This window comes from Erpetoichthys calabaricus, chromosome 14 (assembly GCF_900747795.2).
Source record: "Erpetoichthys calabaricus chromosome 14, fErpCal1.3, whole genome shotgun sequence".
NCBI classification, from domain to species: Eukaryota; Metazoa; Chordata; class Cladistia; order Polypteriformes; family Polypteridae; genus Erpetoichthys; species Erpetoichthys calabaricus.
Window position 1 is genome coordinate 31,231,452 of NC_041407.2, and position 14,574 is coordinate 31,246,025.

General features: G+C 37.1%; 1 protein-coding gene across 3 annotated transcripts in view; it reads left to right on the forward strand.

The window, feature by feature from the left end:
- Positions 1–14,574, forward strand: part of LOC114664886 (caskin-2-like) — a 309,053-nt gene that overhangs the window by 71,221 nt on the left and 223,258 nt on the right. For all 3 annotated transcript variants that reach the window (XM_028819182.2, XM_051936226.1, XM_051936225.1), the window contains exon 5: positions 5,468–5,613. In XM_028819182.2, coding sequence (XP_028675015.2) covers positions 5,468–5,613 — 146 coding nt within the window. The remainder of the gene's footprint in view (positions 1–5,467; positions 5,614–14,574) is intronic.

The window sequence follows — 14,574 nt, forward strand, 5'->3', positions numbered from 1 at the left end:
ATACTTCTCATATTTTGCAACTCCTACACCATCTTTTTCAATCTTTCAACATTAAAGTAGCACTAAATCACAGTCGTGGACCAGAAAAAAAACACCTCTCAAAGTCTCTTGAGAACTTGATTGCATGCACTGTATACAGGAGTGAGTGGCAGATAACTGCAGTCATTTAGAATGTTTTTGTTTAAAAATGTATAAAGATGACTTTCCACGACTATGTTGTGCTTCTCTAAAATTATTATCGTGGCTGTAAGGTGGTGCTTTTACTCACACCCGAGGACACCCCATTGAACCCACAATCGTGGAAAACTCTACTGCACTGCAATGTAACTGCAAAGAAGACAATGCTGTGCACCATGAAAATCATTGTTTTAATAAATCTCAGTTAGTGGAGAGGGGCTGGAAACCATAAGAAACAATCTAAAAAAGCTGGAGTTGTAGTCAAACTCAATATGCAACACTTAAGCGCAGCATTATAGCTACCATCCATGTCATATCATCATACAAAAAAGCACAACCACCAAGCCAGAATTTATTATAGATTTTTTGTGGGATTAATAACAATTTTGATAGGATATATTGTATTCCCATGTACCATAGTAAACTGCTTACCTGTCTTTAACAAAGCATGTTGCTTATCATTGCCTTTTCTCTTTTTCTTACAATGCCGAGTAAACCCACCGGAAAAACATGCAAATTCAAGGCAGGGAACACCCGGGACTCCCTTGCTGTGAGGAAGCAGTGCAACCTCCACGCCACCGTGCCCCCACATGATTAATACATGCTTTAATGCATTTCAACATGAAAATGATATCAAGTATTTATCTTAGCATTCTAAATGTTCAGGGAGCAGGAATATCATAAAATTAATGTATTCTGTGTGGTGATCGCTGCCAGCGCCTCCTCTTAGTGCAAGAGGATGTCAGTTTAAGATGCACGTAGCGATTAACATGGCTCGGGGAACACTTAACACAAAGCATTTAATGTACTACATAACTTATGACAGGGTTTGAGGAAATCTAATAAATATTCATTTTAAGATGAAGTTTAGTTTACGATGTTCTACTTTAATGACACATTACGAGAATAAAGTCAACATGTCGACTTTAATCTCAACATATACGCCGAGAATAAAGTCAACATGTCGACTTTATTCTCGTCATAAACATCGAGATTAAAGTGGAAAAGTCGAGAATAAATTTAACGTCGTCACACTATTACACAGTATCCAGGTACATTACACTGTATTGAAAGAAAAATAAAACAAGTACAACTTGGTTTGCAGTATTATCCAGTAGTATAGAAACAGTATTCACACATTTGAACATAATGGTCCACATCCGACATTTTAAAACCAGAGTATCTCCAGACAACGGCAAAAGTTCTTCTGTGTCATCATGTTCAACTTTATCGTCTGCTACAGCTTCAGTTTCAGAATGTTCTCTGTCCATTTTCACCGTTCAATACCTCCACTAACGCATGTTCTCCATTGCATACGTGATTAGCGGTACAGCAGTGGAGAAAGGTCCCCCCTTAAACAGTTTCCCGCTGCCCCACGTTCCGAACATTGTTTAGGCTATTTAAACTGGTGTTGCGGTATAAGAAAAATCCATATCATAACAAAAATAAAAAACGTTTTTTAGTATGAACCGGTATACCACCTAGGACTACAGTGATCCCTCGCTATATCGCGCTTCGCCTTTCGTGGCTTCACTCCATCGCGGATTTTATATGTAAGCATATTTAAATATATATCGCAGATTTTTTGCTGGTTCGCGGATTTCTGAGGACAATGGGTCTTTTAATTTCTGGTACATGCTTTGTCAGTTGGTTTGCCCAGTTGATTTCATACAAGGGACGCTATTGGCAGATGGCTGAGAAGCTACCCAGCTTACTTTTCTCTTTCTCTCTCTTGCGCTTTCTCTGATCCTGACGTAGGGGGTGTGAGCAGGGTGGCTGTTCGCACACCTAGACGATAAGGACACTCATCTAAAAATGCTGAAAGTCACGTTGCTACCTTCTGTGCAGCTGCTTAGTGAAGCGACATGCTGCATGGTGCTTCGCATACTTAAAAGCTCGAAGGGCACGTATTGATTTTTGCATGTTTGTTTTTCTCGGTCTCTCTATCTCTCTCTCTCTCTCCCTGCTCCTGACGGAGGGGGTGTGAGCTGCCGCCTTCAACAGCTTTGTGCCGCGGTGCTTCGCATACTTAAAAGCCAAACAGCCCTATTGATTTGTTTGCTAGAGATTGTTTTCTCTATCTATGTGACATTCTGTGCTCCTGACACGCACTCCTTTGAAGAGGAAGATATGTTTGCATTCTTTTAATTGTGAGACAGAACTGTCATCTCTGTCTTGTCATGGAGCACAGTTTAAACTTTTGAAAAAGAGACAAATGTTTGTTTGCAGTGTTTGAATAATGTTCCGGTCTCTCTACAACCTCCTGTGTTTCTGCGCAAATCTGTGACCCAAGCATGACAATATAAAAATAACCATATAAACATATGGTTTCTACTTCGCGGATTTTCTTATTTCGCGGGTGGCTCTGGAACGCAACCCCCGCGATGGAGGAGGGATTACTATACTATGAAGAAATAATCAATTCTTGAGTGACAATGATGAACTTGTGAGAAGAAGGAATATAATCTAAGGTTAGGATTCAAGTCCTCCATTAGTCTAGTAAGTTCTGATCCATTACAAACTGTGTAATTATTTTTGTAGTATTAGATGTTATCGCTACTGTAGCTGAAGAACTATTCAGGTCTGTATTTTAAACAAGACTCTGGCCATTATAATTTTATGAGTTTTCACATTAGGAATAGATGCAAATGCATTTTAGATGAAATCTCCTATCATCCACGTTAGGCGCGTAAATATTTATCACTTTAATATTAAATAAATTGACCATGAGCATGACATATTGCCCTTCAAGATCACATATTATGTCTGATGCTACAAATGGGATAGTTCTGTGTATTAAAATGCCCACACCCTTAGTTTTTCTTTGTATAGCTAGAGTGAAGAATTTGGTCAATCCAAAATTATTTATTATGTGAGACTCCTGTCATGGCTTTTAAACCTGTTAAGTGAGTGAATGCTTTCTGTTTAATTCATGATTCAGACCTTTGACATTCCCACTCACAAAGTTCACTATTTGGTCATAAAAACATTTTGTTTGTTGTACATGTCATTTCTTGACATTTTGTAGTCTTAAGTTAACACTAGAATCCCACAAAAATATTTGTAACGCTGAGCCAACTTTACTTGCACCTCCTCATCACTGTGTTGATTGCGCACCAATAGCGCCTTTATTTTGCAAATGTGTCAATCTGCTGCAGGCAGACAACCTGCTATCCCATCCCTCTCCGAGACAGATGAAGTCTGATTATTTGGGAGTGAGGTGTCTGGAATTGTATAGGAAAATAATACATTGTTATTTGAAATACATACATTTCATTTGTGTTCTTGTCTTTAGCGATTTGTATAAATGTAGGATGCCATTTCTTGTGAGGCTCGAAATGTTGAACACATAACTAAAGTAGAAAATATTTTCATAACTTGTAGTTATAATGACAAAATGTTGACGTGAAGACTAAAGTCCAAATATCAAATAAACACTTTCACAAAAGGTATAACAAAACTAGTGTGCATTTATTCATGAATTAAACCGAAGAAAAATAAATTGTTCCATATACGTGTTGCTGTCAATGTGTGAAAATGGAAGCCCAAATATCAATTGATATGAAGTAAATATGTTTGCACGCATGTGTGTGTTGTGTCTTTCACAGTAGACGCATGGTGGTGTTACAGATATCTACTTTGCTGGTGCAGGGGTAAGAACTGCTGCTTTGCAATCAAGACGTTATTGGTTCGGTCCTGGGTGCTTCCTGCTTTGAGTTGTGGACTGCTGTTATTGTTACTATTATATAATAAAAACATATTTTATTTGAGTCTGTAACAAATTAATGAAACGTGTGCTTTTTATTCAGTAATACAAACTGAATAATACCTTAATAATAAAAAAATCACACATAAAAGCACACTTGTTTCATTATAACACTTCTTTATTTGAAAACGAACAGTGTTGGATTGGGTGGGGCATGAACACGACTGAGAGAATAAAACTGAATTAAAAAAAAAATGGTAACTTTTATAAGTACCACATAACTTTACACAGTCAGTTAAGACCCTAACCTATGTGCATTGTTTCTTTTATTTGGTTTTTGGAAAAACTATGAATGTGGAAAATTAGGTTTTTCAATTGATAGTGACAATAAATTATATCTCTATTTTCTGGAATTGTGTCGATAACGATAAGTAGATAATATTTTGCATTCTTTAAAAATGTTTTTGTAAAAGTCAACTAGCTCCAGCTCACTCTTTTTAACAGGATATTAACTGTTGCTTATTTATGATAACACTTATTAATGGAAACATTTTATAGGAATACTCCACCCAAAAGATATTTTTTAAATGCTCCTTACCCATGTAGTCTGTAGTAGTGGTTGAGAAAGAAACTTAATCTCATGCTTTTAAGGAGAAACTAAATATTGAATATTTAAGCTCAACATTGCTGAAAAATAATGAATGCTGGAAATTGTCAAAGGAAACGAATAACATCCATGGAGAATAGAAAGGAGAATCTTATGTGACTCATGTCGCATATGTCTGATATCTATTTGTATGGTCAAAATGGGCAAAATGTGTGCATTTTTTGCTAAAATGTCAAGTTACTTCCTGAAAACAGTTGCATTAAATCTAGACACGGAAGGCATCATTCCCAGTGAATGATGGGGACAAGCAGATCTTCAATTAAAATGCACAGTATTGTGGGAATGACGTGTTCCACGTTTACATTCAATCCGGTTATAACACATCATCAGTTTTATTGTACCTTGCAATGTCAATCTGTTCTGCAGTTACAGACTTTTGAGGTGTCACAAAGTGGTACTCTCTTGTGTAGAAATACATCTGGACTGGACATGACACCCACATCAAAACCTATTTTTTGTTTCTTTATTTCCTTTGCATGTGTACTTTGGAATAGAGGATTGCTCAAGCATTTTGATTGAGGGCTATGCCTTAGGCAGTCTGATAACAAGCTGTTAGATGTTAGATATGCCACACATACTGAGAAATCAACTCTCCACAAACAAGCTTAGCTCTTTACCTTCTTAAGAAATTTTGTTTTGACTGATGTGAGGTTTGTTGTTAGGTCTGAGAAATCAGTTTTGCTTTACTAAAGAAAAACAGGGCAGTATCAGGTTTGTTCTATAGTACTCAGAATTTCCTGTTTTTAAGATATACTAGTGTGCCAGTTATTGTTGATTTCTACCCTGAGCCCTATGAAAACAAAATAGACTCCTGCTCCTGGCAATCCTTAATAAGATTCAGTGGTTTATGAGATGTAATGGGTGGATATTTTTTAACAGTATGGTTGTGGTAATTTTTACTTTTTTGCTTTTTGCAGGGATACGGCCTTTACATTATGCAGCTTGGCAAGGAATGGCAGACAAAGTTTTTATGTTACTGCGAGCAGGTGCCTCTGTCAACATGGCCTCCCAAGATGGACAGATTCCATTGCACCTTGCTGCACAGTATGGCCATTATGAAGTGGTAAGTATTATTTGAGGAAGCATAATTTCTAATTTTTACATTACTTTTTACATACAGATAAGTAGGGTTGTAGTACTCGAGTTCAGAGTTAAGATGTTTTCTCTGTTGTCGCAGACTTGACTTGAACCTGGTGATATTCGTAGTTAGAGTTAGATATTGGTCTTGTGAAATGTGTTTCTTATAAATCGTCTGCAGTTATTGTTGTTGCTACTGGTCAGAATCATGTTTGACAATATTGCAGTTAGTTCTGTTTGGCTTTTGACTAGTTTGCTGCTCTTTTCTTTGTAAAAAATTTTTTATTACCTTTAATGGGAGCTGTTGACTAGTGGAACTGGCCACGCAAGAATGCAACGCCACATCTAATTGCTTAAAAACAAAAGAATACCTAGGCTTGTTCCAGACAAGATCGTTTGTGAGAACCTTGGGCACAATTAAGGTAAGACTTGGCAAGTCTTTTGAGACTGTAATTTTTGGTTATCATCTTGGCCTGATTTATTAAACAGTTGAGAATTCATCTGTACGGATCCCTGCTCAGTAGAAGGCTACTTTATTGATTGGTATAAAATAGCCCAACACCTTGATCTGTCCATCCGTCTCTACAACCGCTACATAGCCAGTGCAGCCACAGTTTTGTTGGCCTAAAAATTTTTCTTTTCAAGATTTACATATTACAGTACTTACGAACAATGTTAGATTAATTCAAAAACATTTATCTAAGTATATATGAAGTACAGTATAGTGTCCATTACTGTGCAGATTATTTGGTCATAAATTTTATTGTGTTTTTTTAAAAGTAATGACCCATAACTTTATCACCCAGGCAGACTTGAGTTAGCAGACAGTTGCAAAGACGGCAGATGGAAGCTTGTGCATGTTACAGCAAAAAATGTTACTTAATGTTAACTTGTTTTTAGTTTTGCATATTCAAATAAAATAGTCAAGCTGTTTGTCCATAATCTTTTTTTTTTTTTTTTTTTTGCCCAGAGTAAAAAAATGATAAATGAAGTATTTTTCTCATTTTTAATGTTGCATCTAAAAACTTAAAGTGAAAGAAATAATATCCTCTGGTTTCTAAAGTGCATCCATGGACTTCTGTAGTACAGTAAAGAACCCTGACAAGCATTGGTATTTTAGGACAGAGATGTGCAAATAGACATTACCTATAGGAGATAAACTCATGAAACATATTAGACAGTAGTAACTGAATTATTTAAAGGTGTCGCATAGAGCCACTACCAAACTTTTTGAAAAGATATATTATTTAATAAAGTTTAGTTTTTAAATTCTAGTTTAGGCTTTTTCTTGGACCTTTTCTCTCTTTCGTTTGAATTTACTCTGCGCTTGATCTAGACTAGTTGCAGTCTTGGACTTGTCTTGGACTCGGCAAAGGTGGTCTTGACTTCAGCACTACAAATAATGAATTGGAAGGTGCAACTTTGCCATTGGTGAAGAAATTATATAAATACATGCTTTCTTGCTGTATTTATGCAAGCATTAAAAATATTAATTGTTGCAGAACAATACAACCATACAAGTGTTCGTTTTGATTCCCTACTGAGTCCTGTATAGAATGTAAACAGTTTAAAAGGAAGAGCTAAAAGAGAAAGTAGGAGTTTTAATTATTAGGCTGTAATTTTAGTTCTGCAGGTGGAACAAAGATTAGGTCTATGCAGAAGAAAGATGAAACCTATAGAAAGTGGGTGGATGCAGTGTTAAATGAGTTCAGCATTGCCCTCTTGCATTTATAGGCTTGGGTTATGATAAATATTAAAATGCACAAATGCAACATCTTCATGTAAAAATACATACATGTAAAGGGGTCAATTTATAAAAAATTAATATTTAAACATTAAATGTGATTATATAAATGTGCAAGGGCTGCAACAGAAGAGATGAACATAATGTAATTCCTAATAAATGTTTTGACAATAATGAAATGTTAGGTATTCAGACAACCAGCTAAATATTTTGTCTCGCATCAGAATGATAAATGGTGTAATTTGCCTTTAGTCATCTATTCATAGTACAGTGAAAGGAAATGGCTGACAAGGACATGTTGCTTTGTCAGCATTCAGTCATTTATAGTTTTGGCTAACATTAATGCAGGTTCCAGCAAGCTTATGGAGTAACATGCTTGGGCTGCTAGAGGTCTCAGATGTTAAAGCTCTTTAAATACATAAACATGAAACACACATCATCCTCATAGTAATTTTCAAGACACTGTTCCTACCAAGAGCAAGAAAGAAAAAATTTTCAGCTGACTGTACAAAAGTGATACACGAGAAATACAGCATTTCTAAAACAGACTGGACTATGACACCATGCTGAGCATGTAGAATTTGTGTTTCCAGTAAATATATGAACATACGCGAGATTAGTGTCACTCTTGCTGCCAGAAGAAGTCCTTGGAGATAATCCATCATGCTGTCACGGGTAGGAGTTTTTTTCACATACTTGGAAAGGTTGATTTAAGATGTTTAATTAGTTTGTTCCAAAATTCAAACACGGCATGAAATGCAAACATCACTCTTTGGAAAGAACTGTGAATAGTTCACTCAGTCTCCAAGATCATGGAAACTATCTTGTTGAATACTGATTAATTCATAGTTGTTGAATTTATATCAATAGAAAAACCTGCTGTTTGTATGCACTGCAGAACTTTTATTATTCATTGTAATAGAAATATCTTGAAAGTAAGTGGGTTATTCTACAACATTACAATGTACTGTATGTCATCATACTGCCTAATTGTGCTTGGACATAACTGAGAAGAAGGTCTAAGAACTTCTTTCTCATCTACCCTGTAGCCGGGACCTAGTTCCCCTATACTACAATGTATTTAGAATTTTAAACAATGAGCTGCAAGACCAGCAAGAATTTACATTCAAGTTTGTCACTATTTACACATGACTGGAGGAGAATTGTAACACAATTTGAGTAATCACATTTTCCATAAACCTGTATAGGTCATGTAAGGTGTGATGCTCAGTAAAGTGGTAGGTGCTTAGATGGTGATAGGACTTAATTGGGTGGCATTGTCATTTATATTTGTAACTACATTTTTTTCTTACTTTACAATTCTTCATGTTTTATGGTAGACAAAGATGCACCCTAGAATTGTTTTCCCAGATTAATACTGTTTGCACAAACATATCACAGAGCTAGAGTAAGACATGTACATCCACTCAGATCATATTATGCTTCATTATTAACACACTGTAGATAATCCTTCAAGCCAACAATGACAGCCACCTTTTAGGTTGTAAACCGTTAAACATGCCCTCTGTATTTCTACATCAAAACCCGTCAGCAGTGTTACCGACAGTGCCACTAATACTTGTTTTTATAGTTTACACAAAGGATTTTAAAATATCATTTCCCAACTGGAGGTTCTGGGCTATTTGTTTGAGAGCTGTATTTTTCACTTGAAGTGAACATTTGAAGGACGAAGGGATAGCTAAAACAGCTCATACTGACATGGGTGTGTGCATCTTAATCACACATCATCTGGTTGGACAAATCTTGAATAGGAAGTAATGCATTTGGTGATTAACACGGTGTATAGCTAGTAAGGTTCTGTTTGTGTGTGACTTTCTGTGTCAGAGGGCTGTTTTTAAATTGGCAGGTTCAGTTTTTAAAAACAGTATTACTTAGTGAATGGAGGTTTTGTGGGTTATAGACAGGCTGACAAGTCGCAGCTGACTGTGAAATAAGGCTAGTTTAATATGCATTTGCAATTCGAAAAAGCAGTGTAGCCACTTCTTGTTAGCTACATCAGTAGTTAATTAGGGCAACACCTGCATTTTGGGATAAACTATCCAGAGTAAGGAAATGGAATGGAGGTCAGTGTTTTGGGATTGTGATTGAGTGAAGCAGAGAGGCCTGTCTGAGCGATCTCTGGACAGCAGAAGTTCCCTGCAAGTACTGACTTGTGGTAGTGATTGAGCTAAAAGCGTGGCCGAGTTCAGGAGTGAACGGCATCAGAGGTGCCTGTTTGAGGTAGGTTAGTGGAGATGAGTGAGATTTGTCTGGGAAAGGAACTGCATTTGGTGAGGCTGATGAAGATTCGGCATATTGCTGGAATAAGCAGAGCAAATAATTCTTGTGTTTTTGTCAGGAAAATTGTGATTTGGGTGATGTGGTTGCTGTTTATTGACTGTATGGAGGTCTAGATAAAGAAAGGATACTTAGAAAGGTGTTGCATTTGGATTTTAACTGTTTTAACTATTTCTTATTTATGAAAATTGTATTTATTTTTGTACTGTTTTGTAACACTATTGAATAACTTTGTGCACCATGGACACTTTTCGTTATAATAAATAAACACTTTCGCTTTTAACACCTGAAACCTGGTTGTTGTGTCTCTCACTTGGTGCTGGTTTGTCCTTTCATACACAAACTACTAGGGGGTCATGTGAACAGCTGAGTGTTGGGTGTATGTCTGGGCAGAATTGAACCTTGACAATATGCAATAAGGGTGTGAAATATCTCTCCTTGTTTCCAATCTGGAATGCCAGAATGTTGTAGAGAGATGAATTTAAAATTATCATGATAGTGCACAAATTCTTTCATTTTCTCTTTTGCTGTTCAGATGTATCAGTAGACTCTCTTTCAGTAAATGCTCACTATCACAAGCAAAAGCAATGCATCTTTATAGGGTATAGAAGATGTGTGCATATATACATGTGTATGAAGACACAGAACAATAAATAAAAAAATGCAAAACATAATTTTAACCTGACCTTCCTCTTATTTTCTTTCCTTTTGTGTGTATATGTGACACAGATTGAAGCTGCCAAATCATTTTGTGCTGGACAGTTGTGAGTCATTCTCTGGGTTTAGTCATACCTTGTACAATGCAATACAGTTTATTTTTATATAGCACAAAATCACACAAGAAGTGCCGCAGTGGGCTTTAACAGGCCCTGCCTTTTGACAGTCCCCCCAGCCTTGACTCTCTAAGAAGACAAGGAAAAACTACCAAAAAAACCCTAGTAGGGAAGAAATGGAAGAAACCTTGGGAAAGGCAGATCAAAGAGAGACCCCTTTCCAGGTAGGTTGGGCGTGCAGTGGGTGTCAAAAAGAAGCTCAATACAATACACAGAACAAAACACAAGTAATCCTCAATACAGTATAATAGTAAAATAAAAATATTACAATTACAGAGCAGAATTTAACAGTAGATGATATCACATGTGATTTGGATTTATACTTTTGACCTTATACTGTTCTGTTGTTACATACTGTGACATTTTACCTCTTGATTCTACTCTTACTAATATAAAATATGTCTGCTGAGATTTAGCAATCAGTTAGCTACTTTCTTCAACTCATGATGAACTTGTTGCTTAGGAATGGTGTCTTCTGCATGTTACTCTCCTTTAGCCAGAAAAAACTCAGTATGACACCCATGCCCATTTTCATTGTAGGCTGTTTTCAGCCGCAAAAGTATGGCACTAGATTACCACCTGAAGTAGAAATGTCGCTTTTGTCTTTGTTGTGTGCCATGCTCTAGGGCAGTGGTGGCGAACCTATGGCATGCATGCCAGAGGGGGCATTCAGAGCCCTCTCTGTGGGCATACGCGCCATCGGCCCAGCACAGAGTTCGTTTTCAGAAAGCCAGAGGGGTGCTCCTCTCCCCCTCTCCATGCACGCCTGAGGACATTTCTCACATCACCCGCCCTTCTGCCCAGCAGCCCAATGGGGGCGCTTCCTCCCTCCCCTGTCTGGGGTAAGGCGGGTGGCTCACGTGGGGTGATGGTGTGGCATGGACGGCAGCCTGTTGAGTCTGTGGCGAAGGTGATTCTTGTGGTGTGGTTGGAGAGGAGCTAGGTTGGACTGGAGCATAGCTCACAGCGTGGCATAGCAGAGGGGAGCAGATTGTTGATTCAGGGAATATCCATTTTTTTTAGTGTTAATTAGTGTTAGCTATTTTTGGTATAAGGATAGATTTGTATTGGGTGCTTCTTTTTTTTTTTAAATTTTGTGTTTTTGTAGACTCCAAGTCTTCAACACCCAAAAATGAATACAGCAAAAAAAGCAACAACAGATAGTGGAACATCATTCCAAGAGGCCTGGACAGTGTTATTTGGAGTGATTGAACGCAATGGGAAAGTGTTATGTATTCTGTGTAATGAAAGTGTTGTGTGTCGCACATCAAGTGTCAGATGGCACTTTGACACCAACCACAAAAGTGTTGCCAAACTTGGTGAAACTGAAAGAAAACAGTTTCTTGAAGTGGAATTGAGGAAATATCATTCCCAATAGTTTTTGCAACTATCTTTCTAGAACAAATCATCTGCTGCCAGTTTTCAAATTTCACTGTGCATAGCAAAACATGGTAAGCCCCTCTCTGATGGGGATATTATCAAAACGGCCATGTTTTCTGAGAATAATTCTGTTTTTCATGATTTCCCAAACAAGGATAAAATTATTCAACGCATCTCTGAGATTCCACTTAGTTGAAATACTGTTAAAGATCAAGTCCAGCACATGGCAAGTGATGTTAGTCAGCAGCTCACCACTGACTTACAAAAGGAAGCCCGTTACTCCATGTGCTTGGATGAAATCACAGATATAAATAATCATGCAAGGCTAGCAGTAATTTTGTGTTATACAGTTGGTGACATCATGAGAGAAGAGCTGGTGAAACTGGTGTCTTTGCCTAAAAGAACACAAGGGATAGATATCTACAATGCTGAGATGGAGGCTTTTTTGTCACAAGACATAAGATCAGAAAACGCTGTTTCAGTTACTAGTGATGGGGCACCTTCTATGGTGGGGGCAATATCTGGTTTCATACAGTTCTCTGTTAAGGAAACAAAACATCAAGTCATTCATTTCCATTGTATTATACATCAAGAAGCTCTTTGTGCCAGGGAAAGCAGCAGAAAATTTGACAATGTCCTCAAAGATGTCACAAAAAGGGTGAATTACATCATGGCTCGTGCTCTGAATTTTCAACAGTTTCAAGCGCTTCTTGAGGAGGTTCAGGCACAGTGTAATTGTTTACTTATGTACAATAATGTCCGGTGGCTGAGCAGAGGACGAGTCCTAGAAAGATTTGTAGCCTGCTTGGATGAAATTAGGCTGTTTATGAATGAAAAAAGGCAGGAATATCCACAGCTCACTGATATGGCCTGGCTTACCAACCTCATGTTTTTTACAGATTTTACAATACACTTCAATGTACTGAACAAACAACTACAAGGTATAGGGAAAACAGTAGAAAGGATGTTTTGTGATATCAAAACATTTGGGAGAAAACTGCAGGTTTTTGAAAGAGACCTTGAAAGTGTACAGCTGAAATATTTTCCAAATCTAACATTTCGAAAATTCTACATTTGCAGACAATCCTACAAGCCATCAGGACATTTAAAAGGAATTTTATAGCATTGTAGCAGTTGCAAAGGTGAATTTTAGTAACAGATTTGTACAGTTCCGTAAGATGGAGACAACCCTGTGTTTTCTTACTTCTCCAGATAAAGCCAAACTTGATCTTTCCGGATTATACTGGTTAGATTTAGGGAATCTGAAAATGGAGCTATTGGAATTTCAAGAAAGCTCTATCTGGAAAAATAAAGTCAATAACCTGCATGAAATACTTGAGAAGATAGAAGGGATGACAAAGGACAACACAGTTAATTCTGAAAATGAAATCTTTAAAGTGTTGAATTCTCTGCCAAATTTTAAGTCAATGAAAGCACTTGAGATTGCTTTCCTTACTTTGTTTGGATCATCTTATGCTTGTGAGCAGCTGTTTTCAGTTTTGAATTATTTCAAATCTGACACCAGAAACAGACTAACAGATGACCTGAGTGCTGCATGTGTTGCTCTCAAACTTAAAAAGTATGTGCCAAATTTAGACAAATTATCAGCATGCATACAACAGCAAAAATCACATTAATTGTTCAAAAGCATGCCAAATGCAAACTTTTACCTTTCAATAAAAAGTTGTTTGTATCATTGAAAGCTCTGTTATTGTGTTTTTCTTTTAAGACAAAAGATGTTAATGTATGAGTTGTTTTTTCTAAACTAAAACCTCAGTATTCAGGTTAAATTGCCGTGTTGGCATTTTGCGATAAATAAGTGGCTTTTGGGTTGCAGTTTGGGCACTTGGTCTCTGAAAGGTTTGCCATCACTGCCCTAGGGGTTTTACTGCAGGGAAGATGATGACCTGGGCTGAACTGATGCAGAAGTGGGAGAGCTAAGGATGACCCTGGGTTATAAGGGAAGGACTGGACATTTTATTACTCTTTTTAGATATGTGCACATAAGCCTAACATTTTGGTTGATGGTTTGGTTTGTTCATTAAAGTTGTAAAAGTAGTTGATCAACCTGTCGGACCTTGGTGATGAACATTACAAGACTGAGTTGTCTTGGAGTCTGGATATACCAGCAAAGTATAATTCAACTGTGATTGATTGTTTTAATATATTCCAAAATTAATATATGGCATACCAGAGAGAGGGTGCTGCAGCAGTTCCACAGAGGAACTCACCCCTTGGATGAGGTGGAATTACAGTCAAAGGCTGCAGCTCGGGTTCGTATCTGCAGCTAAAGTGTCACATGCTATGTCAAAAAAAGAAAGCAGTGCTGCTTTGTCCTGCAATGATTAATGCCTGTGTAAATTACTGTAATAAAAAAATAGTCATGTGTAATTTACAGGATAAGTAGGCATTTTTAAGGAATACGTCAGAAAACCTGAATCGCAACTCATATATAGGAAATCCAGAATGTTTGTACAGAATGTATGAACATACCTTAATTAACTTGTTGCAAAATTGCATTTTTCAGGTTGCAGAATTTGTAAAGAGACTAGCTGTGTAACCCAGCTTTGCTTGAGAAATTTACTAAGACAATGGGCCTCAGTTACTGTTTCATTGGTTAATTTGATTTATCTGAAGTACTATTTAACTAATTAATTTTCTGTATATAATATTTGTAGGGTTTTTACCAAAG